Source organism: Calidris pugnax, unplaced genomic scaffold (assembly GCF_001431845.1).
Source record: "Calidris pugnax isolate Ruff unplaced genomic scaffold, ASM143184v1 scaffold24, whole genome shotgun sequence".
NCBI lineage: Eukaryota > Metazoa > Chordata > Aves > Charadriiformes > Scolopacidae > Calidris > Calidris pugnax.
Window position 1 is genome coordinate 864966 of NW_015090922.1, and position 25227 is coordinate 890192.

Sequence of the window (25227 nt, forward strand, 5' to 3'; positions counted from 1 at the left end):
TTCCTGTCCCACACCAAGGCTGATGGGAGAAGGACCCGACATAGGGAAGCTGCCTGAATGTAGCTGGGATCATAAATACCAAGCTACTCTCCTCACTGTTTCCAGACCTAATGCTTATCCTGGAGCAGAGACATTTGCCCCAGATAAAATATCATCGGTTCCTATACAGTTCCAGTACAAACTGCAGCAATGAGGAAGGGATATTTTTCAGGTGACTTTGTTCAAGAATTCATCTTAGAAAGCTTTTAAAAAAAATTGCCAGTGGTGGCACACAAACAGAGATTTCCATCAAATTCTGAGCCCAATTGGCCTTCCTACCTTCTCCACCTCGATATTCCCTGCACTAGAAAAGCCTCAGCTGCTCGTTTGGAGCCCTTTACACATACCACTGAGCTCTCATCCTTTGCATAAGAGGATAGAAACCTGACCCACTAAGCAAGCAACCTTAGCAACATTTCCCCCGCAGTGTTTTGATATCACAGAGCATCTGCCCCCCACTGATGAAAAGCCCAAGAGTCACAGTATCAGCAGAGAAGAGAGAGCAACCCCCATGTACCATGTACTTTTTGAGACTTCGCCAGAGGGTCCCAAACTCCTGCAGGGTGAGTTGTCCATTCGAGTTGAGCTGTGCATTTAGTTAAGAATTGAACAGTTAATGAGAACTAAACCCGGCTGTCTTCATTCCTGGGGATGCTGCCTTCGCATAAAGAAAGACATAAGATACAGTCTCTTCTGCCTGTTGCATTGTGTTGAGAAAGCCAAGAGCTTTTCTGCTCTCAATTATGCTTAGCTTAAATTCACCTTCTTTGGCACTTTGTTCAGCTGCTCATACCTGTGCTCACCAACAACAAAAGGTTTCTATTTATATGGTGCCTTTAACCACAAGGGAATCCACAGCGATTGCTTCAGCTGACATCTAGTCACTGAGCACAGAGGCCCCTGTGGATGAAGGTGACCCCGTGCTCCAGGCCACGTGTGCACATTGTCTTGCCTCTGTACGTGAGGCAGCCCAGCATCAGCTATGGCTAGATCCTCCTGGAGGAACAGCCACCAAAGGAGTCCAGAGCACAAGGAGCCGATCCTGACACCTGCTGTCAGAAGGCAGCAGCAGCCTTTGAGCCATAGATGTGCTGCAGGCACAAAAGACCTTTTCCATGAGCTGCAGGAGTCCAGAGGTATGAGCCAAGATCCCCCAGGAATGTTCAAAGGACTACGTCACTGGACCCACTCCCCTTTGTACACCAGCTAGGAGTCCTGGCCAGATATGCAGCACCTCACCTAACGCAGCTGAGATGGCAAAAACTCTCTGAAAGCAAAACTCATCACCGGTGAAACATAAGCAGACAAGTGCCACCGCCATGAAACCTGAGTTAAAAATGGATGATCCTGTCTTTGCAGGCCAGGGTAGGTCACACTGTACATGGGTTGTACGCAACCCAAGGAATGAAAAATCTGTCTCCAAATTAAGCAGAGCAGTGGCTTTGTCAGTTCTTTGCACATTCCATGTATTTGCAGTGCTCACTTATCCCAGGAGGGGATTTGGAAAGGAGTCTCTTTCAGCAGCTAGATGCAGGAAGCGGGAAAGAGAGAGGGCTATCCCAGAAGGGGATTTGGAAAGGGGTGAGAGTCTCTTTCAGCGGCTAGATGCAGGAAGCGGGAAAGAGAGAGGGACTTCTGGTCATTTTTATTCATTCCCTGGCAGTTTGTAAAGGTCTAAAAATGTCCCATAGTTAGTAGAAGGTCTGGAAGAAAAGACACAGTGAGTAAGCAAGGGGGAGAAAACACATGGGGGGGAATTTATGTTTTCATCAAGGAGTCCTCTTGTTCTACATAGGTCAGCAATGTATTTCCAGTGTTGCCTTCTTAACAGTAAGAAGGCTGCGCCATCCATCTGTATGGGGAAGGTACACTGGAAAGGATGAATGGTCTGCAAGGCAATTGCCTGTGATTTGGCAGGGGTCGGTCTCTTCTCCCAAGCCACAGGCAATAGAACAAGAGGAAATGGCCTCAAGTTGCACCAGGGCAGGTTCAGATCGGATATTAGGAAAAATTTTTACACTGAAAGGGTTATTAAGCATTGGAATAGGCTGCCTGGGGAAGTGGTTGAGGCACCATCCCTGAAGGTATTTGAAAGACGGGTAAATGTAGTACTTAGAGACATGGTTTAGTGATGGTTTAAGAGACAGGTAGATGTAGTTCTTAGAGACATGGTTTAGTGACGGTTTTTATCAGAGTTAGGTTGATGGTTGGACTAGAGGATCTTAAGGGTCCCTTCCAACCTAGACAATTCTATGATTGCTTCTCCCCCTAACACTAGCTTTGAGCCGGCTTGAGATGCCACCACAGGCCATCGTAGTTGCAGCCATGATGGAAGAGCCTTCTCCCCCTAACACCAGCTTTGAGCTGGCTTGAGATGCCACCACAAGCCATCGTAGTTGCAGCCATGATGGAAGAGCTGAGCTTTTCCAGATGCCTGAGATCTGTGCTGCCTCCTTGCCTCGGGTTCTGCTGGCGACCCTGGGCCCAAGGGTGAAATTTAGCCAAGCCCTGGGCCCTGCAGAGGGGAAAATGCGAGTAAAGAGTGTGCTGGTAGCAGAAGGTTGACCCTTACCTTTCAGCAGAGACATCAGAGCCAAGGCATGCATGGCAAAGTCCCACATAGACTCTGGGACAGTTATTTATTGAGGACTGTAGCTAATATTTACTCGTAAGTTCTCATGCTGGGATGCTCAGCTCAGCCATAACTCAAGGCAAGGATGGGCGGCACCAGGGAAGTTTATTGCTTCTGCTGAAAGGATACATCCATCAGAGCTAAAATGCCTCTGCATGAATCGAAGCTGAATTTTCCTCCCAGGCTGGTCATTTCATCTGCAAGGATTGATAAAACAGAAGGAATTAGTGAGAACAAGGGGACTGACGGAGGTCACCGTTCAGAGGGAAGGAGGACACCAATCTGAAGGCTCACATAGCTAAAAATCCCCAGATCTGCCTCGGATTCTCAAAAAGCAGCAATGGCTATGTGCCAAACTGAGGTCTGTTTTGATGGAGTCTGATGTGTCTCAGAGATCTCCACTGCTCCCTTCCCCAAGGACGGGTGCCCTGTTTGGGCTCACAGGCAGCTGCTCAGCACAGCCTCTGCCCACCTATCTGCCCTGATGGAAGCTTTTCCCTCTTGACGTCAGGATAAGGGAAACGACAGTCAGAAGAAAGGCCATTTATGCTGAATTAGTGAGTTTTAAGAGCGCTTTGAGTCTTGTGCATGCCTGAGTTGGTTTGAGCCCTCCAGCTGTGCCCCTGTCTCATGCTGTTTTCAAAGTGGGCAGGTTGGGAAGACAGGGAAATGCTGAAAGCTAGCCTGAGGCATCTGCAGAGCAGTGCATGCCAGGGCTGAACGGGGAGAAACTGGGTGGCAGCAAGGAGACTGTGAAGCACAGTTCCCTGGGGTGCTCACTGGTGCAGCTCAGCCAGGGACTGAGTTCTTGCTGCAGTTGGAGGGGCATGGAGCAGGAAGGGGGCACTCCTAGGGGCTGCAGGGACATCCAGGAGAAGGGAAGCATGGAGAAGGGTAGGTCTGCAAAGCAGAGGCTATCCCTTGGGAGACAGAGGAGAGGGTGAAATCTGGCTGTCAAGCAGATGCACAGCTTTGCTGATGGCCATGCATTGTAAGCAGCTGTTCTGCATTGCATTGCCTTCTTCATGTGAATATTGCTTTGATTTTCTTAAAAAAAAATAAAACCAAACTGTTGTGCATGTAAAGGAACCCCAGTGAAGGCAGTTCCCATTCTTCAAGATCCAACAGTGCAGTAAGCCACACTGAGGATTTTTTGAGGACCATCAGGACACCACTAAATCCTCTGTCTAATTTACACTAGACTAAGGATAGGGAAGCACAAAAGACATTAGCTGGGTTGTAAAAAGCTTTACCTTGCAGGATCACTTCATTAAGGAGCTGTTGCAGCTGCAAGGCATCAATAGCTGAGCCCTAATACAGAATAAAAAGCAAAGAGAGGTCTGTGAACACAAAGTTTTCTCCTGTGTCACTTTTGCCCAAAACTTCTTTACTTATGCACTCTGGTAACCAAGAGGCATCTCTACTTATATCAGAGGAGCAGCATCCCCTCAGGAGCACAACTAACCCCTCCACGCTGCTGGGCTACTCTTTGTCCCTTCCCTACAAGAATCTGCAGGGGAGTTGCAGGCACTTCCATCACCATGGGGTATTTCCAGCAGTGATGGGAACACTTGCTGGCTTCACCAGCCCCTAGAGCTGGGGAGCTGCCGATGGACAGGCACAGCGAGCAGCTGGGTCACTGGGCTGGGAGCACAGGCATTGCTGCCTGCTTCCTTCTGAGACCCCCCCAACCCACTGGGAAACCTGACTGCCTCCCTCCTGAGACACCCCAAAGTCATACAGCGTGGCAGCCCGTGTTCATTTTCACCTTCACGCACCAATATAGCTATTAACTGCAAGAGGTCCATTGTGCAAAGACTTTTGGCAGTGATCTTTTTTCCTCTTGACTAAGTCAAGGAGTTCTTTCTAACAGTTTATTAAACCATTAAGAGCATCTCCTGTGAACACACAGAGTTTGGCTCAGAAAGAGCAGGAATCAATTACTCAAACACTGACTGATGTCTGGTTTCCAAACGCTGCGAAGGCAAATGGAAAATGATGCTGATGAGAGGGGGGAATACCCAAGGCTTTCTAATTGCTTTCAGTAAATAAATAAACCAAAGCCAAATAAAAAGAGGGAAAAAAAAGTACCCATGCAAGCCCATCACCCAACCACAAATCTCCAATCCTCCTATAGTATATGGGGCTAGCAGATCTATCCCAGGTGAACGTCCCATTTTTCTGGCGGTTTTGGCAGGTGAATCAATACTGTTTTCAGGGTATCAGCTTGAGGATGGAGCTACATTTCCAAAAAACATTTTTCTAAATGTATTTGTACCAACATCAGAAATCAGTTTTTCTTTTTGCAAGCCCACATGCCTTTTTTATTTATTTTTCAGCAAGATGTTTTAGATAGGATACCTGCTTAGCGTATCTTGAGAAGACAGCCTTATAGGAGCTGTCCTGGTTCTGTCTTGGTACATCCTGGATCAAAGACAAAGTAAGCACATAAATAATTCAGTTACAAAACAACTGGAGGCAGAAGTCTGCAGAACCAAACAGCACTTCAGAGAGGGCAAGGAATGTACAGTACAGGCTGCAGTTTTACCACCCTGAAAGTAATGTGGACTAGAAGCAAGAAAGAACTACTACAGTGAAGGAAGAAGCATAGTTTGGATGTTACAGTACAACCAGGAAAGAGCAGCTCAGGGCGTGAGGAAGACAACAGAACATGTCCAGGGTGAAGTTCAGCAAGTCAATACATGACTATAGAAATACAGAGCCTGATGGCTATTGATGGCCCTCAGTTGAAACAAGTGGCTTAGACCATGTGAAGATTCATGTGAGCCAAGAAAATAAAGCAGGAGTTGACTCTTCCTTTCTCTTGTACCTTCTCAGCCCCAAGGCAGGCTGAATGCCCCTGAGCAATTCCAATTCAATGGTTAAGGGGTTTTCTTGCAACCCTCTGGTGAGGAGGTCCACCAGACACTAAGGGAAACTATCCTTAATATTATAAAGCTACCCAAAAAAATCTAAGCCAAAGCCCTAATGCTTTCAGCTCTTAGATATCCAACATAAACCTCCCCTGGTGGAGGGTTTAGATTGGATATTAGAAAAAATTTCTTCACTGAAAGAGTTGTCAAGGATTGGAACAGGCTGCCCAGGGAAGTGGTTCAGTCACCATCCCTGGAGGTACTTAAAAGACATACAGATGGACAGGCTGACAGAGGGACTGTATAAGATTTGTTTCCTTCCAGACGGACAGGCTGACAGAGGGACTGTATAAGATTTGTTTCCTTCAAAAAAATCAGGCTCTGAAAAAGACATATATTTGAAGAGGAAGGGCTTCATTGTCACTCCCATCTCTGCAGAGAGGTACCCCAGGCTGGTCACCTGCTGTCCCAGGAAAGTCACAGGGTACCAGAGGCAAACTCTGGGCCAGGTGAGAAAGGGAAGAGAAGAGTGGTGTCTGGTATGTAAGGAACAAAGAACAGGAATTGGTAGAGGTGGCTACCAAAAGGCCAGCTCCCTGGGAACAATCCACCACCACCACCACTATCTACATCAGTTTTCACAGATTCTTACCATCGGCAGCACTGGGCTGGGTAGGGAGTTTGAGTTCCTGAAAAAAGAGTTACAAGAGTAAAATTCGGAGAGAAGGGGCCTTTTTTGAGACACAGAAGACAGGGCTACCCTGCCTTGAGCCACATAAAATTTTCACCTGCTTTCTCTTTGACTAATTTAATAGTCAGGAATAAAAACAGCATCTGGGCTATTAAAAGGCAACATCTTTTAAATGTCTGCAAACTGCCTGAAATTGAGTTGGGGTCACTAGTTCTCCTGAGACTTGCTTTAGTAGCAACATTCAGTACTTGAGTTTTGCTTTTGGTAGAGAAATTAGGCAAGCCAGATGCTATTTTTATAGCATCTGTGCTATTATATAGGTGAGTCCTACAGAGACCAACAGAAAGGAGACTCCACGCTTGGCTGAGCTCAGGAAGGTGTGGGAGGGTCACAGGCTCTCCTGGAAAGACCTACCTGCCAAGGCTGAGCCATCTCGTGCGTGACTCATCGTGCCGAAGGCAGTCCAGCCCAGACCACAGACTTCTCATGTTTGTTTTCCATAACTAAGGAGTGGCCTTAAGTCAGTTCTGGGCTACTCTTTGCCAGGGGCCAAAGCCTAGAAAGCAATCTCATTATTAAGATATGGGCCTCTGAGATAAGAGCTGCAATCACCTCTGCTATAAATCTTGCTGAAGGAAAGGCACTGCGTACCTGGTGCTTGAAGGTCATTTAGTAAGGCTGAATGCTGGGGCTTGCTCTTACCTAATGCACACCCAGATATTTATGAAAAAACTTGGTAATAGCTGCCTTTGCATGAACTATGATACCATTTTTTCACTAAAATTTTCTTCAAGGCCCCTTTTATACCCACATGGAGCCCTAGCAGCCTGTCTATGACATGTCTGGGTGAAAGGATCAAGGCCCTTTCACAGCTCTTTATTTCTCTAGGTCCTTCTCTGAGCAGAATGGACCTGATCTGTCTGGCGTCTAACCGGTGAAACATAAGAAACTGCATCACAGCTGTTAAGAAAAGCAGGCTCTTAGTCCTCCTTTCACTCAAGAGAGACTTCACTACAACTGGGGAGGGTGTAGTTCACAATTACAGGCTCTTAATCCTCCTTTCACTCAAGAGACTACAACTGGGGAGGGTGTAGTTCACAATTATTGCTCACTTGTGTGGCTCTTTGCACCAAAGCTGAGACCCTTGGTGGCTGCAGATGAGCTATTGTCTTTTTCTGCAGCAGCCACCCCTACACATCTGACAAAACATCTGATCCCCCTCAGCATGGTGCTTAACACTAGGCTGTGTCTTCCCAGCACACTTCTGAGTATGTTAAAATCAAATTGCCACATTAGTTATCTTGACATTAAACTGTTAAGTCCTGGCACACCGTAAGTCTGGGACCTGTAAGGAGTACTTATCATCTTACTCGCTGTAGTCTTGATTCTTCATGAAAATTCGTAGGAGAAATTCAAATTCTTGGTTCTCTGTTGTAGCAGGAATGACAGCATAGGTTCCTGGGCTCAAGATAAAGTAGTTGGTCACGTCTCGAGTCAGGGAAAAAATCTGTTTCAGAACTTTGGAGTTCTCCTGAAAGAAAAATATAGCTGGCTATCTCTCCTCCGTGTCAGGAACCAAAGTAAATCAGAAAGTGCACTTACAGCAGCCTTACAATCCCACAGCTCTCTAAATATACACTGCATCTAACATGCCTTAACCTCCCCAGCGGCATGAAAAGCCCATCCAGGTGACAGACTTTGTTCAAGGACATACCAAAATGCACAAGGGTGGAAGAACTGAAAGAAACAGAAGGCAAGATGTATTTAAGTGGATTTGAAGAGAACTTCAATTAACATTAAGCAGATCGAAGTTCATGAAGGAATCAAGGATGAGTACTCTTACTAAAACTTCCCTGAGATCTAGCGTGACTCAGAGTGGTCAGAGAGCTCACTGAGCATCTCACCCAGATGACAATGCTTCAAAAATCACAACTCAAACCTTCCAGCAAGTGTCACAAGTAAAAAGAATATTCTGATCTTTCTTCTGTTATTCCAGTATTTTTGCTGAGATGAAACAAATATAATGCAACAGCTATTACTATGATGACATGTAAAGATAGCATAATAAAAAACCCTTACTAAACATATTCCCCAAAATATATCAGCATGTATAAATTCCATTTAGAATGGTTATACAGCGTGGCAGAGTTATTTATGAGCCATGCCTTTGGGAGAAAATAACATAAAACTGCTATTTTGGGAGAAAAAAAAAGAAAAGATGACTACTGTTACAGACGGCTGGGAGGTATGTAGACTGCCAAGTATTATGGGTCGGATCTTCAGCAGATAGAAATGGGCAGTGCTGCAAAGAAATAAATAGTGTAATCCTTTTTTTTACTTTTGGGTCTCATTCCACATTCCTTCTAGTAAAAAGTAGAAGCAGATTAATATCTCAATGGAGTCAAAACCGGTGTGAGATAAGAACAGCCTCTATACATTGCTCAGCTCTATCACACAACATTAAACTTCCCTCACAGCCATGTATTAGTGTTCCACATCTATATTTAATCAAAGGCTTCCTAGAGCTATCAGATATGTCCATTCTGGTTTGCATCCTTGCCTGTGCTGCATTCCCCTCTCATCCTACCAGGGAATAATATTTCACAGCAACAATTTGATGCATCTCAAAAGGTACTGAACAATGAATGATGCTGCTAATGAGTAATGGCAGTGAAAGCTGTTGAAGGAGGAAGAGTGAAGCCACATGAATCTTAGCAATTGCACTCTCCTTGTGCAAAGAAAACCACTTGTAAACTTTCACACAAAGATGCCACCACCTCTGACTGCCCTCAGGCACTGAGGTGAGATGCTGGGAAATATAGCACTGAACACCTACCCTGATTTTAGCTCCTGGACTTGGCTTTTGGTGCTGCCAGGGCAGGACGCTGGACTGGCCATGAGCAGCTGGTAGACCAGCTCTCACGTTACAATACTTAGGCTATGTACATGGGGGAATATTTTGTGTGTTATCTGCTGGGTGGATTTGTACCAATATCATTGCATTACTAAAAGCTATGGCATGACAGAGCAGCATGACAGTCCCCTTTTCCCTCATTGACCAGGTGTTCCATGGTAATCCAACACCCCTAAGTAATGGCCTGTTCTCCTACTGCAGAGGAGATCATCTGCATCAGAAGCCCAAACCAAGCCTGAGGTGAGCCAAGGACTGACAGCCCAGAGAGGCCACATCTCACTGAATTTCATCCATCTTTGGGAATATAATGAGAGAGAGAAAAAATAAAGATACCTGAAGCATCAACTGGAGGGGAAGAAAGACATTTTAAATATAAAGCAAGAGTAAAGCAAATCTGTCCTCTAGCCTATTTCTTGATTAAACAACCTCTTTTCAAGGGACACAAGACCTATGCCACACCTCTCAGTGAGGGTCCTTTCTGTCAAAATGGGTAACTAATCAAGGTGGGCACACGTCATGCAAGAGTATGATGGGACCTCCGTGTCTGTTGACTGTTGGGGGTCAGCTGATGAGGATGCTGGAAGGAGCAAGTTCCTCATTTACCAGGAGCAGCAGCTCCTTCCAAGTGGCGCAGCTGGCCCCATGGAGGGCTGGTGTCTGCATCAGGCAGAGGATCTCCTTGCATAGGGATAGTGAGTTCCACTTGCTGGAGGAATGCCTTCTTTAGTACATCTTTTATTCCTCAGACACTTTTTTTTTTTTTTTTTTTTTAGCTACAAAGCCATACTCTTCATTTATGAGGAGTTATTAGACTTGAGGCATTAATTATTCAAAGTCTGGGCCTAGGGCAAACCTCTTCAGTGATGAGGAGAATGTGAAGTTAGGGTCATAGCAATCTCTGCTTCCTTTTGCTCTTCAAGTTAGGAACAACCCCCTCCCACCTTCCTCAGCCAATAGCAAAAACCCTTTAGAAAAGATTAGTATCCATCCACACCAGCTTTCAGGAAGTCTAGTAACTGCCCTCGAGCTGGCACCTCTCTGGACAGTCACCAAGAAAAAAAACAAAACCGAAGAGGGAAATCTTAGTGGAGGTCCCAGGTATCTGAATTAATTGACTGTTCATTGGCCTTGAGCAAAGCTTTCCATATATTTTGAAAATGGGTTCTGTATGGCATTTCTGTGATAGAAAAGGGAGAATGAATAAGACAGGCCTGTTTTGGGGAAAAAGAGGTCATTCTCTTCCCTACTAGACCTGGAGTACTGCTCAAGCGATGTGGTTAGTACTGGCTATCATGCCTTGTGCCAGGCCAGCAAAGCATGTCACCAGTACTGCTGGCCACAGAGGATATTGTCCTGGAATCTCTTGTAACCTGGGGACTTCCTGAGCTTCCCAGGGCTATTTAGGGATGCTAGAGAACTGCAAGTTCAACCTTTCCTCTCTTAAGACATGAATAAAGGAACCTAAGCCTGCTTAACTCTACTTTTCCTGTGATGTTCTAAGGTAGAAGGCATCCAGAAGTTTACTTCAAATACTGACTGCTCTTTTACAGCCCAAAAGGTAATTCAGCCTTTCATTTCCATGTACAGGTATAATAAGCCACACAGAAAACAACAATATCTATATGATACCTGATTGTGCTTACCCCAGTGATCAAATAGCCAATCTTCAGGTTTTTTGCATCTTGCATATCATCAGCATGTTTTCGCATGAGTGAAATGACTACATTATAAGTTTTGGGACCGTAGTCTGGCACTTTGAAGAAATACTGAGGGTTTTTTGAAACTTCACCTGCTGAGAAAGTGATAATAGTTTAACAGTAGCCACAAAGATACTCCAAGTAGCAGCCTGTTGTGTAAGATCATGCTTATATGCACCCAGAGGATTAGGTAGTTACTGCTCCGAGATCCTTTCAATGCGACAGAGCACTGTAGTCTATACATTACCAGTAGGAGTTGAGGCATCTGGAGTTAAACTAATTGCACATTAATCATTCTAGAAATCTCTGGCAAAGTCATAAAAGTCATGCAGATTTCTTGGTCCCCCTGCATCTGCTTCACCTGCTCGGCACGCTTTCCTTGAGGCAGAAAAGCAGTGATTCTTAATCAGCTGCCTGACCCAGTGGGTGAGCTGAAAGGGCCCGTGGTTCAGAGATCATAAACACATAAAAGAAAAAGACAAAATGGTCAAAAGCTATCTTCCTTTTCCTTCCTGTTACTGTTTGTGATGGATGGGACAGACGGTTGAACACCAGAGGGGAAAGGTTTCTTTTTGGCCAAGGTTAATGGGGAGCATCACTGATAAGAAAGCAGTACAATGCCCAAACTGGGAAAAAAAGGACTGAGATGGCAGCATCTGCTTAAACCATCTAGACTTTATGCCATGTAACTCCATTGGGTGGCCTTGAAAGCTGCCATTTAGCCCAAGATTGCACTTGGATGGCAACTTTTTTAGAGGGTTGGTGGAAAACACAGCTCCAAGGAAAATGGCTCTGCCCACATGCTCTCAGTTCAGTCCCTTGCATTTCCTCACTCATTCACAGTGCCCATGGGCACAGGCTTTGCTGTATTATCATCCCCTGAGACACGGTGATGAATGTTATGCGGAGGCGGCTGAAACCCGTAAGCCAAACCCTGTTTGCTGCTAAGTCAGGGATCAGCATGGCAGAAAAAAAAAGCTCCTTCATTGATCACACGCTACCATCTCAGGCTAAAAACAGAGCACCCAAATAGTGATGCAGCTGTAGAAAAGTAAGGTAAGATAAGATTAAAATTTTAAAAAATACTACTAATAATGAGAGCTCACAATGCTAGAAGATTTTTTGCATGCACAGTAAAACCAATGGCCTTATCTGCTCAAAGGCCTTTTTACTTTCGAAAATAGAGCTTTGTGGCACAATCCTTTCATGTCATATCCTCCTAATTTCAGACTATTTTTCGCTCAGTAAAACCAGCCGCATATTTGCCAGACCAGATTTTCTAATGAGGTTCCCAGTAACAACAACTGCAACTGGCTGAGAGAAGACAGACAAGCACATTTTGATTTAAAGAGTTTAGGGTTTCTAAATCACAAGTCCCCTGTTTTAACTCAGCAGCCAGTTGCTGCTGCTGCTTTGTTTCTGCCTCTTTAGCTGATAGGTGCTGTAACATGAAAGGGCAGGCATTAACAACTCGCAAGCAATATTTCTGCAATTTGGTGCTCAGAGTGAATGTTTGACAGTGAGCACCAGTGGAGAGGAGGAGAGCACTGGGTAACTGCAGGGAGTGTTCATTACCTGAGGAATAGTTGTTCCTGTGGACTGGATTCCACAGGTTGATGTGCCTGTCCACAGACCATGTTGTGCAGTGCTGGTCTCCAAAGTCCAGGAACGTTGGGGTGCTGTTACATACATACAGCCAGGAAAATTGCTCCTGGAAGTTTTTACAGGACATCCTGCAGAGGAGAAAATATCTTTCGGTTTGAGACACCAGTTGGGTACTTGTGTTCACCCCCTTTCAAAGACACAGGGGGCACTGGAGGCTGTAGCTGAGCTGGCTGACACCTGGCAGGAGAGGTCAGCTCTCAATGCATTTAGGCTTCCCTAACTGCAACCCCAGGGAGATAACAGGGCATGTTCAGTAGCATCCAGGCAGAACCCTGCTGTCTCCAGCATATCTTTGCCTCTGCATCTTACTTTGTCCCTCCACAGTGTCCTGCCCTGTGCTCAAGCTTTGCTGAAGCCTGCAGTGTCTATCTCAGTCCAGCCTGCCAGTCCCCTGCTTTCCTCAGAGCCTCACGGGGTGACTATGCACCTTCTGAGTAAGAATAGCTTTTCTAAAGGATGGCTCACACACAGCTAACCTGAGTCTGAGAGTGATCAGAGGCAGTGAAAAAACACAAGCACCTGCAGAGCAGTCAAGTGCACAAGCTCTTTGACCTGTTCAGCCACTTGTCCCCTCTGAGCACCAGCTAGTGCAGAGTTTGAGTTAGGCACTTTCTGGGGAAGGGCAGTGTGACCAAATGACAAGATCTCAGGGAGTTGGATTTTTACTTCTCTCACTTTTCATTTTTACTTCTCTCACTTTTCATTTTTACTTCTCTCACTGTGTTACTTGATCTTGGCCAGCTCCGTTTCTTCAGGTCTGGTTTCCTCTGAAACCATGGGGTCAGGACAGCCCCCAATTTACTGTTTGCACACAGCTAACAGGGTGCCTTGAGCCATCACTAAGCGCAGATAACTTAGCCTAAATGGTTCTTTTTTTCATAATGAGCAAATAGAAAATCTGGTAGACAGAAGGATCAATAGGGAAATACCAAAATTCTCCATCATCCTTATTTCTGAGGTAGGCTTCTCTGTCTTGAGGCTCAACATTTTCCCACTGAGGAGAGCTGCAAACAGGAACACATAACAAGCAGATGTGAGGCACAATTTTCCATCTCTCTGGCCAGCCCGTTCCCCTAACCAGCCCATCAAGTCATGAGGGATCAGGAGAGGTGAGCAAAATGCACACTGGGAGAAAGGCTGTTCTCAATGCCTTCGTAGCCAAGGCCAGCAAACAGAGCTCTGTGCCTTTGCTCTGCCTGAGTCACCCACCCTGGGATGGGGAACCTTGTATCTGCCCTTCAAGCCCCAGTCACTTGTCCCCATGCTGGAGAGGTTAGTGAGGTACCAAGACACAGCACTCTGAAGTGCTGATATTACACTGACATGTAGAGGGCACATTAGCCAGTCAAATGTGTTGTTTCCAAGCAGCGTGTTTATAATTAAGTGATAATTGTACTTTCTGCAGAGTGTAAGATAAATAAACAGAGCATGAATCAATAATTTATTGATTTATGCAGCTTACCTGCGAGCACGCACTACTGACATTTCAATTACAGTTAGGATTATAGTTCACCCTTCCAAAAAATGGGAGGATGCTGTGTGAGCAGAGAGCTACTATCCCAGCCCTAAACATGTCTGCACCACCTGCCAACCCACCCAGACACAACTCACCACCCTGACTTTTCTCAGCAGAGAAGTTAGCAGTGATCCTAGCAACAGGGAGAGGTGGGATGCTATTAAATCACATGAGAGTGACAGCTGAACATCTCTCTAGTCAGGAAAACACTGATTCCACCAGGAAAACTAGCATCTATTTATTTATAAAACACTGCTGCAGACTTCTTCTGTATCATTCCTTTCCTCAGAAAAGTCAGCTTACACACGCAGAAGCAAAGTGGTCCTTGCATCTCCAAAGGTGCACGTAGGATCCAAAACATCAGTTCAAGCCATCCAGTAGCACTTTGCCTTTGCAATAACCAATGACCCTTTCTGTCTCTCTCTGTGCAATACTGCATAAAAATACTGCCCAACTCTCATGTACTCTGCTAATGATACTATTCCCAGATTCAGACTCATGGGAGGGGAAGAAGCAGGAAGGTGGACGCATAATTGCTGCCAGAGAATTTCATAGAAGCAGCCAGCCAGAGTCTGGGGACACGGCCACAGCTTAATCCAGGTAACAACAACCCTTCCATCCATGCTTTATCTGGAATTACCCACTGGGAAAAACATACACACAGACAAAAAGGGAAACCTGAACTAGGCCTAGTAAGGAGCACATATAAAACCAATGCTGCATTAGTTTTCCCTGGATTGGATTTCTGTCAGCAGTAGCATTGCATGTGGGAAAAAGGCTTACAATGACTTGATTTTAAAATGTCTCCTTTGTTATAATGGGTGCAAGGAATAGGTCCTTTACAATAAGCTTATAGAAAAGTGATTAAGATTAAAGCTTTAAGACCATACTCATCACTCCAAGGCCCCTTCCACTCCCCATGGCCCCATGGATTCCAGATCCTGATGATATGTTTCCAGCCATTCTTGTAGCGTATCTGTAAAGAGGGAAGATAAACTCAATCACAGCTTTTCATTCATTAAAGAGATGGGTAATGAAATGGATCATCTTCTACACCTCGGGGACCTGGTTTAACTTCTGATCTCATCTGCAATTGCTATATTCATTGAAGACATGGGTAATTAAATGGATCATCTTCTACACTTTGGGGACCTGGTTTAACTTCTGATCTCATCTGTCTGCAGCTAAAAGTCAGTGCCTTTTGCTACATTGTAAAGGAATGACGGGTGGGAGAAAACTTTGGGTTCCTGAGGACAGTGAACAGCTGATAGAGAAGGAAGCAGCAGCGCTCCTGCCACAGCGCATGACTTCAACAGCCTCAGGAAAGTCCAGTGCCTAATCCTGCACATCTGATGCTGTGAGTCAGCAAAGGCAGAGACTTTGAGGAAGGAGGTCACCAAACCGCCTGGGGTGGATGTCGACAGTCAGCACGGAGAGATGATGATCAACAGAATCTGTGGCTCTGTATCCTACAGCACTGTGGTTTCCAGGAGTACCGGAGTTTCTCGTGCTTTTCTCCTCTTGCAGTTACTGGTTTAAGCCAGAAGAAACTCACTTCCACCGGTTTGGTTTCACTGGTGAAAGTGGGAATGAGAAGCAAACCTCCTGTTTCTGGCTCTCCTTATGCTCACAGACAGAAACAAATGCCGTGGTGGCCTCTTCCCAGGCAAAGGCCCAGCCCCTGGCCAGCCTCAAATAATTTCCCCACAGGACATCCCCCCCAGATGGCACTCCTGGAATGTAGGGCAAAGACTGTTTCTCCTCTCTGCACACATCATGGACAGCAAGAAGCTGAAACAACCTGCTTCCTCTTGGCTATGAGGATGTGTCCTCCAAGAAGATGCACACTGACTATAATGGTGGCACCAAGCATGCCATGGCATGAGGTGCTGTGAGCCAAAGCCAGGCCCATACAGAAAACCACTAAAGAAAAGGGGAAAAGGAAGAAAATAGCTTAGGAAAAATAACATCCCCTTTCCAAAGTGGTTGAAGTTCCTAGATTAAAATGTGCTGTAGCTCTCTTGCTTGATAGAATAACCATTGTTTGGTTTTCTTCTTGGCCCTGCTCGCTGCTAACCCTCCTTGTGTGCACTACAGCTTGCTGCGGTAAAACATGTTCTGACTTCTGGTGGCAAAAACTCCTTCATTTCTTTTGATCTGTGTGATAAATTGGTCCTGTTTTCAGATCAGTAATATTAATATCTAGCCAGGAGACGTTTCTGCATGAGTAGAATAGCTTTAAAAGATGGAGAAATGCTGTTCTTGAACCAGTGAGTTATTTACTTTTCACACAGTGATTTTTGGCAGCTTGTGATTGAGCTGAACAAATGTAGAATTGCATCATATGACAAATCCCAGCATTTCAGCCAGTGCTTCTATTCCCATTTGAAACAGAAAAGTGGATTTTTTAAAAGTCAGCATGACATGAAAACCCCCAGAAATTCTGTATTTGCTGTTGAAGTGTCCCAAAACAGAAGTGAATTTAAGTTGCATTTTTCAGTTAGAAAAAAATTACAGGATTCAAATATCCTCCCTCTTCAGCTGTGCCAGAATCCTTCCATCTTCTGGAATTTGAACTATGTGCTTTCAACAAACCCTCCTAGGTGCGACGCTAATTAAAAGTACTCTGAATGGACCAGCAGTGTGACTGCCCTGTAGTGGATCACCAGTACGAGATCACCAGCCAGGCACAAGTCCTTGCTCTTACCTTCACAGCTCCTGTGACAGTGTAGGCATGACCCTGCACAATCCCATTCCTCAGCTCTATGTTCCTCCTCAGCTGCAGAAGGGAGAAAGCACAGCTTTTAGCTCTCTGCCACGCTGCAGTGGTATGGCCATCAACTTTGAGAACTATTATTTGATATGGCAGAAAAGAAGACTTGGTTTTGACTACAGCAGTTTCTCAGACAGACAGGAATGTGATTATTGTTCCCATTGCAGCCACAAGCAGTCCAGTAAATTTAACAAAACGCCAGGTCTTCACATATTTGCAAGTTCTTCAGTGGTCTAGAGCTACTGAGACTGCAGGATGACTTGGACTGGGTCACTGGGAGGTTTACAGTCCCAGAATTTCCCTGCCACAGCCCAGCCTCAGCTATCTGAGCTGATGGACTAGACCTTGGCTTGTCTGCAGCAACTAAGCTTTGTGTCCTGGTGAACCAAATGCTACAGGAGCCACGCTGCAGACTTTGCAGTCTTCCCTTACATGCTCATACTTGCCGGGCATCACAAAGCCTTTTGCAACTTCCCAGTGTTAATTTTGGCAGCCTGCAAATCAAAATGCAAAGAATATCCTCTTGCAGAAGAGAGGTGTGTTTTGGCCTTGCTAGAATCGGTCACAAAGCTATGAGGCCCAAATCAGCCCTGCTGCAAGAGGATACCACTAGCCAGGAGACCAGCCACAGACCCCTCTCTGACAGACCAATCCACCTACATCTACCCAAAAGTCTTTACATTACTTACTATATAGCCTTATCTACTTTCTGCTGCCAAGATCTCTCCAGGCATCCATAAGCTGTAACTGTTACAGGCAATGATTATGGACCTCCTTTTCACTTAAAAGAGCAACCTTTATACAAGCATGGTAAAACCAAGAGAGGCTCTTGGCCCTGTGACTCACATGGCCTGAGGTGCTGCACCCCATCAGACACCGAGACGTGGTAGCTGCTTTCAGTATTTCCTCCAGATCAGAAGGAGGATCCTTCAATGAAAACTGCACTTGGACTCCACCGGTGAGGTCTACTAAAGCATCAGAAAGGTAGCCTCCATGCAGGTTCTGGTAGGAGCCCCGTAACCTGGGGGGAAGAGAGGTGTGTGGAAATAAAAGTTAATTATTCCTTACACTGTGTTTTAATAAACAATTTACAAATGTACAGTGACTGTTTCCAAAAATGAACATGTACATTGAAGGGGTGAGCATGGGGTGGGTAAACATTGGGGCAATGAAAGGAAATGTGACTGAAAGACATCACCAGACACCACGCATGTCCTTTGGAATGAATGAGGCAAAGAGGGACTTTTCCCTATGTATTCACTCCCATCTGAGGTACCTGTCTGGAGTTATTTACAGGCAGTGGAAAATAAGGTACATCTCATGCCAACGCAGAGGTTTGAGGGAGATGAGCTGCATCTCGTCTTGAAATACCCAGTTTCCTTCTTCTGAACAGGAAGGGAGCCAAGGGTGACTAGTTCAAATGGATGTTTCAGCTCAAATGGAGCTGAACTGTTAGTTTCTACATCATACTTTGTCATGACACTACACAAAAAAGGCCAGTATCCCTTTCAAACGTGAGAAATAGGAGGAAGATAGAGGTGAAGGTATTTGCCCGTGCTCCCAAGGCAAGACAGAAACAAGTTTTCAGCACTGTTCCAAATTCACTCTGCTAGAGCACAATAATAGGATAATAATTTAATATTGCCAACACAGTCCTTGTTGTTTTTATCGTGTGCTTTTTATTGAGACAGCAAATAAGCTGGAACATGCCGTACTTAGAGCAGGTAGAGCATGCTGTTAAACTCTACCATACACACTGTCTTTAATGAATGTAATCAAATGAAGGCTGTGGCTAATTGTATTTTGAAGGGGTGTCCTTGTCCTACACTGATGAAAAGAATTTGTCATGGGCACTGGGGAAAAACTTCTCAAATGGGAATCTCATAAACAGCATCGCTTGCAACTTTAATTTAATAGAGGCTTGGTTTGCTTTGTAATTAAAATCTTATGCAGCAAATTGATACTGAACCCTGAGTCAACTTTTCTGAGGTATCTCAGGGCAAAAAGCATCCTATTCCTGAGTCACTCAGATGCTGCTTTGACATTTGCTTATTCTTGATCAAATCTGCCGAAATAATTAGCTCTTTTCTTCAGCCCCTCTTCACTGCATTGCAAACATTACACCAGCTTGATGTAGGGGGTGTGTACCAATTCCCAGCCCTTCATGCTACCCCAAGCACAGGAATTTCTCTTCAGTACATTTAATAATGGGCATTGTAACATGCTAAGGGAGCACATTTGGATCCCTTCACTCCTCGATACTTATAAAAATCATTATTTCTTTATTGATCATTTATTAACCCTGCAGTACTCTGGGGAGCCAAGCGTCAGAGCTCTCTGTGTGAAGCGAGAGCTGGCCAGAGACTCACAGAAGCACATGTGTTGTGCCTCGGCATGTTCTTTAACCACGCTTCCTCTCATTGCCTGTTCCAAATATCTGCATGATCTCTGATCACTGACTGTAAACAGAGATAATCCCTGCTTAGAGTCTGCAGTTCTAACCAGCTGAGGATACGGAAAGGGAAACAGAGGCAAAGAAGTTTGCTTAAAGTAGATGCCCGGCCCCTGTTCAGTGACTCCCCTGTTCATTTTACTTCTCAGGCATTAATATCCCAGAGTTGGACTGGGTACATTTAGGTCTTCAGCCTGAGACCAACATCTCCAGGTTTTATTGGCCCTGTGTTTGCATGCAGCCACAATTCCTTACAGAAGCACAACAAACACAGGTGTTACCCTGAACTTTTGTGTGTTTTCTGTAAAGCAGAGGGTGAAACACCATTCAGCACCGGGTGGAAGAATAGAAGAATAGACTGGGTATATTTACTTAGCATATGCTTTTTCCAGCAAGGATGGCCAGAATTCATTTGATGTTCGAGGGTGTACAGACAGGTATCTTCCATTTAGGAACGGCAGCCGGTCATCTATCACTACATCCACCCATTCTCCACATTGCCAGAACTGGAAAGGAGAGAAGAAAAAAAAAAAAAAAAAGAACTGAGAGAAAAGAATGAACCTCTTTTAAGAGCTAATATTCATGCCAAGCAACAGCCCCCTGAAATAGCACAGGAATTAATCTAAAGCACGGATATGTGCAAGTTCTCTCCTGAACTGCTTCAGGCTGATGGTCTACATTGTTACACAAGCTACCAAGTGGCTGGATTTCCCAGTGGCAGGAGAGAAGTCATTTGGGAATATAAACAGTCCTGCAATCAGCGAGAGGAAAGACTGGGAAATATGCTAATATTATCAGCTGACAGCAAGGATTCAAGATGATAAAGAACAATCACACAGATGGTCCACTGAGCCTTGCTCCTCGGCTGCACTCGGATTTTTCCTGGCAGCCCACCTCTTGGCCAGAGAGCCCCTGTCAAGATCCAGTCTCTTGACTTTCTCTTCTCTGTGTTTCAATTAAAACTCTGACATGTTGTCACGGACAGGAACAGTGTGGTGACTAAAGACTGTTTTTGAGGCGTTATCCATCTCCTTGATAGATGAGGAGGACGCGGGCGGTCTCTCCAGCATGTGGACAGAGCAGGTGTTTCTCCAGCTGATCCAGCTGATGAAGCCTTTCAAGGGAGAAGGCAAGGAAAGAGATCTGTGGGGATGAACTAAAGGAGCCATTTCCAGAGTCATTAGCAGATTAATGTAGCTTAGCATGATTCGCAATCATAAGAGGCCAAGCTCTTATTTGCAGTAATGCTAAGGACTCCGGTGGAAGGATGCCAGCAATAGATTTAGTCTAGCATGATTTTATTTCAACAGCGTTGGTCAATGAAAAACCCAAAAAAATGAGCTGTTCTTTTAGAAAAGCACAAGACCAGATCTGCCCAGCAGCAAAGCAGCTTACAGCCTGCTCAGCCAAAAGCAGGTTTGATCCTCCTTACGCTCTGCCTCACCCTGGACTCTCACTTCCTACATTGGTGGTGGCATGGTTGGACTCTCCAAACTGAGCTCCAGGAGTGGTTTCTGCATGATTTTGGCAGGATGGCGTTGGAGGAAGAGCCTGCCACTGCCTGCCCTCTTCCCGAAAGAGACGCAGGCAAAAGTGCAGTCCAAAAAAAGAGCTGTATTTTCGGTCATCTGATGAGCCCTCCTGTCACCAGTCAACACTTGACAGCAGGTCTGTATAGAGAAAAGGTGTGACCCTTCCCTGTGGTGCTTCACACACAAACACAAGAAGTGAACAAAGAGAACAATATAGAACTGGCTGTGGGGATTAATGCAGTCCAAACCCACTGAGTGACGTTTTTTCAAAAGCCAACTTCCTTGGCCATCTTTGGTAGGGAGCTGAAGCTTGGAGGCCTTCTGAATGCAGCACCGTCTTTTTCTTCAGCTGGATAAAGAGCTTTGTCCTGTGCCTGAATGCAGCACTTTTCTTCAGCTGGATAAAGAGCTTTGTCCTGACTGCTGCAGACTTTCAGGTGGTCATCTCATGAGAGTTCGCAAGTCCAGGAAAAGCCGCAACAGCAATGAGAAGCCTCATGGAAAGTCCTAGGATGCTCAGGAGAGTGCAAGAGTCCTATGGGAGAAGCCATTCTCCCTCACAGGCCTTCAAAGAGGGGCGATATCTTCACCTTTTGGAGGGAGTGTGTGGCTGTGTGGAATTTCTTGATTCACTCAGGATTTAAAGTTCTGCAGCTAAGAACATAACAGTGAATGAAACAAAGAATCCCTATTTAGTCAGGCTGCAAAGAGGAATGTTCTTCACCTCCATATTTGTGGTGAGTCTTTAAATCAGGACTTTGTTTCCCTGGGCTTAGAAGAGCAGGCAAAAGAAATGAGCAGTTGCAAGATGACAACAACATACTAGGGTGTTGCTGATCAGAAGGGAGATACTCTTGCTATTTTGCCTCCCTTTTCCCCTCCCTTGAGAGAGATCTCAGAGAAATCCAGTTCCAGAAGTGAGCAAGGTGAAAATCCCATACCTTTCAACTACTCTCTCTTGCTTGGTGTTAGAAAGTACCTTTTAGATGTAGCCTAAAACTGAGGTCTTGACCACTTATGGCCTTTGAAGATTTCTTCAGTTTCTTCCTGAAGGGAATGTTAACACTCAGGGCAGATCCCTCCTGTTTTGAGTTGATGCACTGTGCCACTGTGTAACCCCTGCAGAATATTTCTGGCTTTTTTCCCCAGCTGAAAACACGTGGCGCATGCTGCCTCAGAGGCATCAGAGTTTCTGTGGCAGAGAAAGTGATTCCTATAAAAACGCAGGACTGGCTTAATTCCTGGTGAAAAAAAGTGTCATTGTAATTATTCCCCAGACAAAAATGTCACCCATCTTAACTACAGCTGATGAAGTGCTTAATTCCTGTAACTCTTGCAGCCAAACAGCCGGTGTTGTGTAGGAAGACTGGAGCAACACTTTGTATTCCTGAGAGGCAACATGCTCCAGATCCAAAAGGGTGAAAAAAAGTTATAAGCTAAAATTTTTATATTAGCATATGATATGCCTTGTTTGCAATTCTTCACTGAACTGGGGACTGGTGGCTTAGCCTGTGGATGGCAGTAAAATATCTTTGATGGAATAATTGAAAGGCATTGCCGAGAAGCATTTCCATTCAGAGTAGCTTTCTCAGGGGTTTATTGCTCAAGGAAAGCCAGAAACAGTTGCATTGATTTGCAGATGAGATGACAGGGAAAACATTTTCAAATACTGTAAGGTATTTATACTGCCTAAGATTTAAGGATTGCTCCTAACTAATCTTTCCAAAGCTCTCATGAAAGACAATCTAGCTTGCATCCTTTTAATGTGTTTTAAGTGGACGGGTGTCCCTTCAGCTGGTTTATCTCATACACTGCACCTCTGCATGCTGAAAATGGGCCAAGGCAGAAACATCTGGTATTCTGAGGAGCAAAGGAACAGAGCAAAATTTAGACTGCCCATGAGATAATCCTCCTGGTGCTGCTCCATGAGAGCTCCAGGGGGTCAAAGAAGTCTCACTGCCAGAGCTCTTTGCTTGGTACTGAACTGTGTATAACAAAACAGATTTCTAAAAAAGGAGAGATGAGGAATTGCCAAGTATATCCTTATTCTTTCTACATCCAGTTTAGCTTCCGAAGCTTAATGGGCAAGTGCTTCTAAACCCACAATATATTTGGTCGACTCAGATACAAGCAAGCAAGACCTGACAGTTACTGTCCCAGTCACCCTCCTGGGAGATTCAGAGAATTTCAAGAGTTGGTAGAAAGTGAGATTTACTAAAGAGCCTTGCTCCTCTCTCCGAAACAAATCTCTTTTCAAAATATCAAAAGCCTATTCCTCTGATCTGTCTCCAAGGATTTGTAATTTCAAGCTATTTCCATGAGCTAAAAAGGCAAGGTGAAGTATGTGGGGAAACAGAAAATGAGTCCAAATAGATAAAGAACACAGGTGTGCTGACAGTCATCACAAACTGTCCAAACCAAAGCAGACAACAGAAAAAAAAAAAAGTCTGAAATATATATATGTAAACAAATCTATCTGAACAGCTGGTATCTGTACCTCTGGAGTCCTAACTTTCAGAAAAGGGCTTCAAATTCCCTGAAGTGTGATTGCACCACCTAGAGTACAAGGAATCATTAGAAAATTCAGGATTTTCTGCAAAATTTTGAACTGGGAGTCAACACTGAAGAACTAAAGCATTCAAGGATGTCAAGATCTGGGACTGCAGTTTGGACACCTGTATAATCCAACCAGCCAAGGCTGAGCAGTACCAATACATCAGAGAATACATACCCGGAAATGAAAAATCCCAGCATAATTGTCTTGGAATCCTTGGTCCTTTGGCAAAACGTTTTCCAAAAATTGCTTCTGCAGTGTCAGGGAGCCCAGGGCAGCCAGCATCCAGCAGTCACCTTAAGGGAGGGAAGAATCCAGTGCATTCACTCAGTTACTCACTGTTGCGGACCATAACTAACTCTTTAGGAGAACGGACTTCAACATCTAAGACCCAGCTTTTTAAAAGAAACCAGTGTTCCACTGTCTCCCTTTCCTCCCCCCAAAATGCTGAACCACTATCCAGTTTTCACTGGCAATGTCTTTTGGGAACTCTGATGTCACCCAAACCCATAATGGTTTGGGTTGGAAGGGATCTTAAGGATCATCCAGTTCCAACCCCCCTGCCATGGGCAGGGACACCTCCCACTAGACCAGTTAGGTCTAGGCAGGTGCCATATACAAGTATCAGGGGTGAAAGCTTCTGCATTTGGAAATCCTGTTAAAATCTGCAATAAATTATGTGTGGACTTGTGTGAGTCTGGATTGACCTGCACTAATCATTTACAGCAACTACCATGGTCCACGTCTTCCCACCAAGCACTCAGAACATAGGAAAGCAATCACAGGTTATGGCTTTGTGCCAATCTTTTCCAAAACAGGAATATGACCTTACCTATTTCTCCTTGCATGATATCAAACCTGCTAACTCCATCTATGATCAAAAAAGGATTTCTCTGAAGTTCCTGGAGGAAAGAAAATGCAAAGAGCAGTATGAATACTCAGCCTTCGCCAGCAGTGTGTTTCTGCCCCTTGAAGACCCTAGTTTGCCTACGTTTTCCAGAGCTGAAAACTGTTCTTTTGAGCCCTGATGTTTTGTTGCCTGCCAGCAACAAAACCAGAGGAGATACTCAGTCTGCTCAGCTATTCCTAGGGATGGAGACTTGTGGCTGGGTGCTCATTGAGTTTTCATTTGGGTTTCTCTAACACTACCAATACTTTTCAGATAGGGCTCTGAGCCTGTCTGCAAAATCATGCAGTTTCCCAGGGGACAGTAGGGCAGAGACACAGAAGTTTCCAAGCAAAGTGGAGCAGGGTCTTTACTTCAGCTCAGTGCTGGGTCTGGAAATGTTTTGCTCTCTAAGCATTTTGTGTATGTGTGCAGGACTAATACAGATCAGCCTGGGCTGCTTTTCATCACTTCTGGTGAGGAGGCCATAGAAAGAAAGCTTAATCTCTGGCTGCAAAATCCCATAGGCCTGGCAGACTTATTTTTAATTCAGGGAGATTTTCCTTGCATTCCTTGAGAGTCTTGCTTGGGCAGTGAAGGGGGAAACAATTCAGAGCTTGGTCTTGCACACAGAAATGTGAACCATTCTCCCACCTGCATCTGCTATCTGCTGTCAGTCTGGGATATCTGAGTGCTCAGGTGGGAATGGCCCAAGCATCCCCTGTGAGTAACCCTTGGCACACCCCAACTGGATAAGGCTCTGTTTTGGAAGAGCGATCAGCCTTAAATAGGAAAGTAATCATACACCTAAGAAAATGAAGAGATAAAAGGGAGGAAAAAAAACTTCTGAGTTAGAAAAATAATACAGCAGCTCTTTCTTAAGCAGGCCTTGGCATTTCTTCTCCCCAATTGATTTGACATGCTGCAGAAAATGAGACCAGCGCACAACGTGACTCGTACGGTTGTGTGAGCTCAGCATTAGCAAATGCTGTCAGTTTTCTGA

At 45.0% G+C, this 25227-nt stretch overlaps 1 protein-coding gene across 2 annotated transcripts in view; it reads right to left on the minus strand.

Moving 5' to 3' along the window:
- LOC106893315 (calpain-13-like) overlaps positions 1–25227 on the minus strand; it is a 57932-nt gene that overhangs the window by 11147 nt on the left and 21558 nt on the right. The window contains exons 1-15 of one of the 2 annotated variants that reach the window (XM_014951214.1): positions 24171–24198; positions 23516–23634; positions 19625–19758; positions 17647–17821; positions 16735–16806; positions 14918–15003; positions 13441–13515; positions 12422–12579; positions 10793–10941; positions 7606–7766; positions 6197–6233; positions 5033–5095; positions 3925–3982; positions 2801–2868; positions 557–625 (exon numbers count right to left, since the gene is read on the minus strand). In XM_014951214.1, coding sequence (XP_014806700.1) covers positions 557–625; positions 2801–2868; positions 3925–3982; positions 5033–5095; positions 6197–6233; positions 7606–7766; positions 10793–10941; positions 12422–12579; positions 13441–13515; positions 14918–15003; positions 16735–16806; positions 17647–17821; positions 19625–19758; positions 23516–23634; positions 24171–24186 — 1440 coding nt within the window. In that variant the 5' untranslated portion in view covers positions 24187–24198. Of the gene's footprint in view, positions 1–556; positions 626–2800; positions 2869–3924; positions 3983–5032; positions 5096–6196; positions 6234–7605; positions 7767–10792; positions 10942–12421; positions 12580–13440; positions 13516–14917; positions 15004–16734; positions 16807–17646; positions 17822–19624; positions 19759–23515; positions 23635–24170; positions 24199–25227 lie in introns of those variants that run through there. The other variant, XM_014951215.1, reaches the window with a different exon arrangement.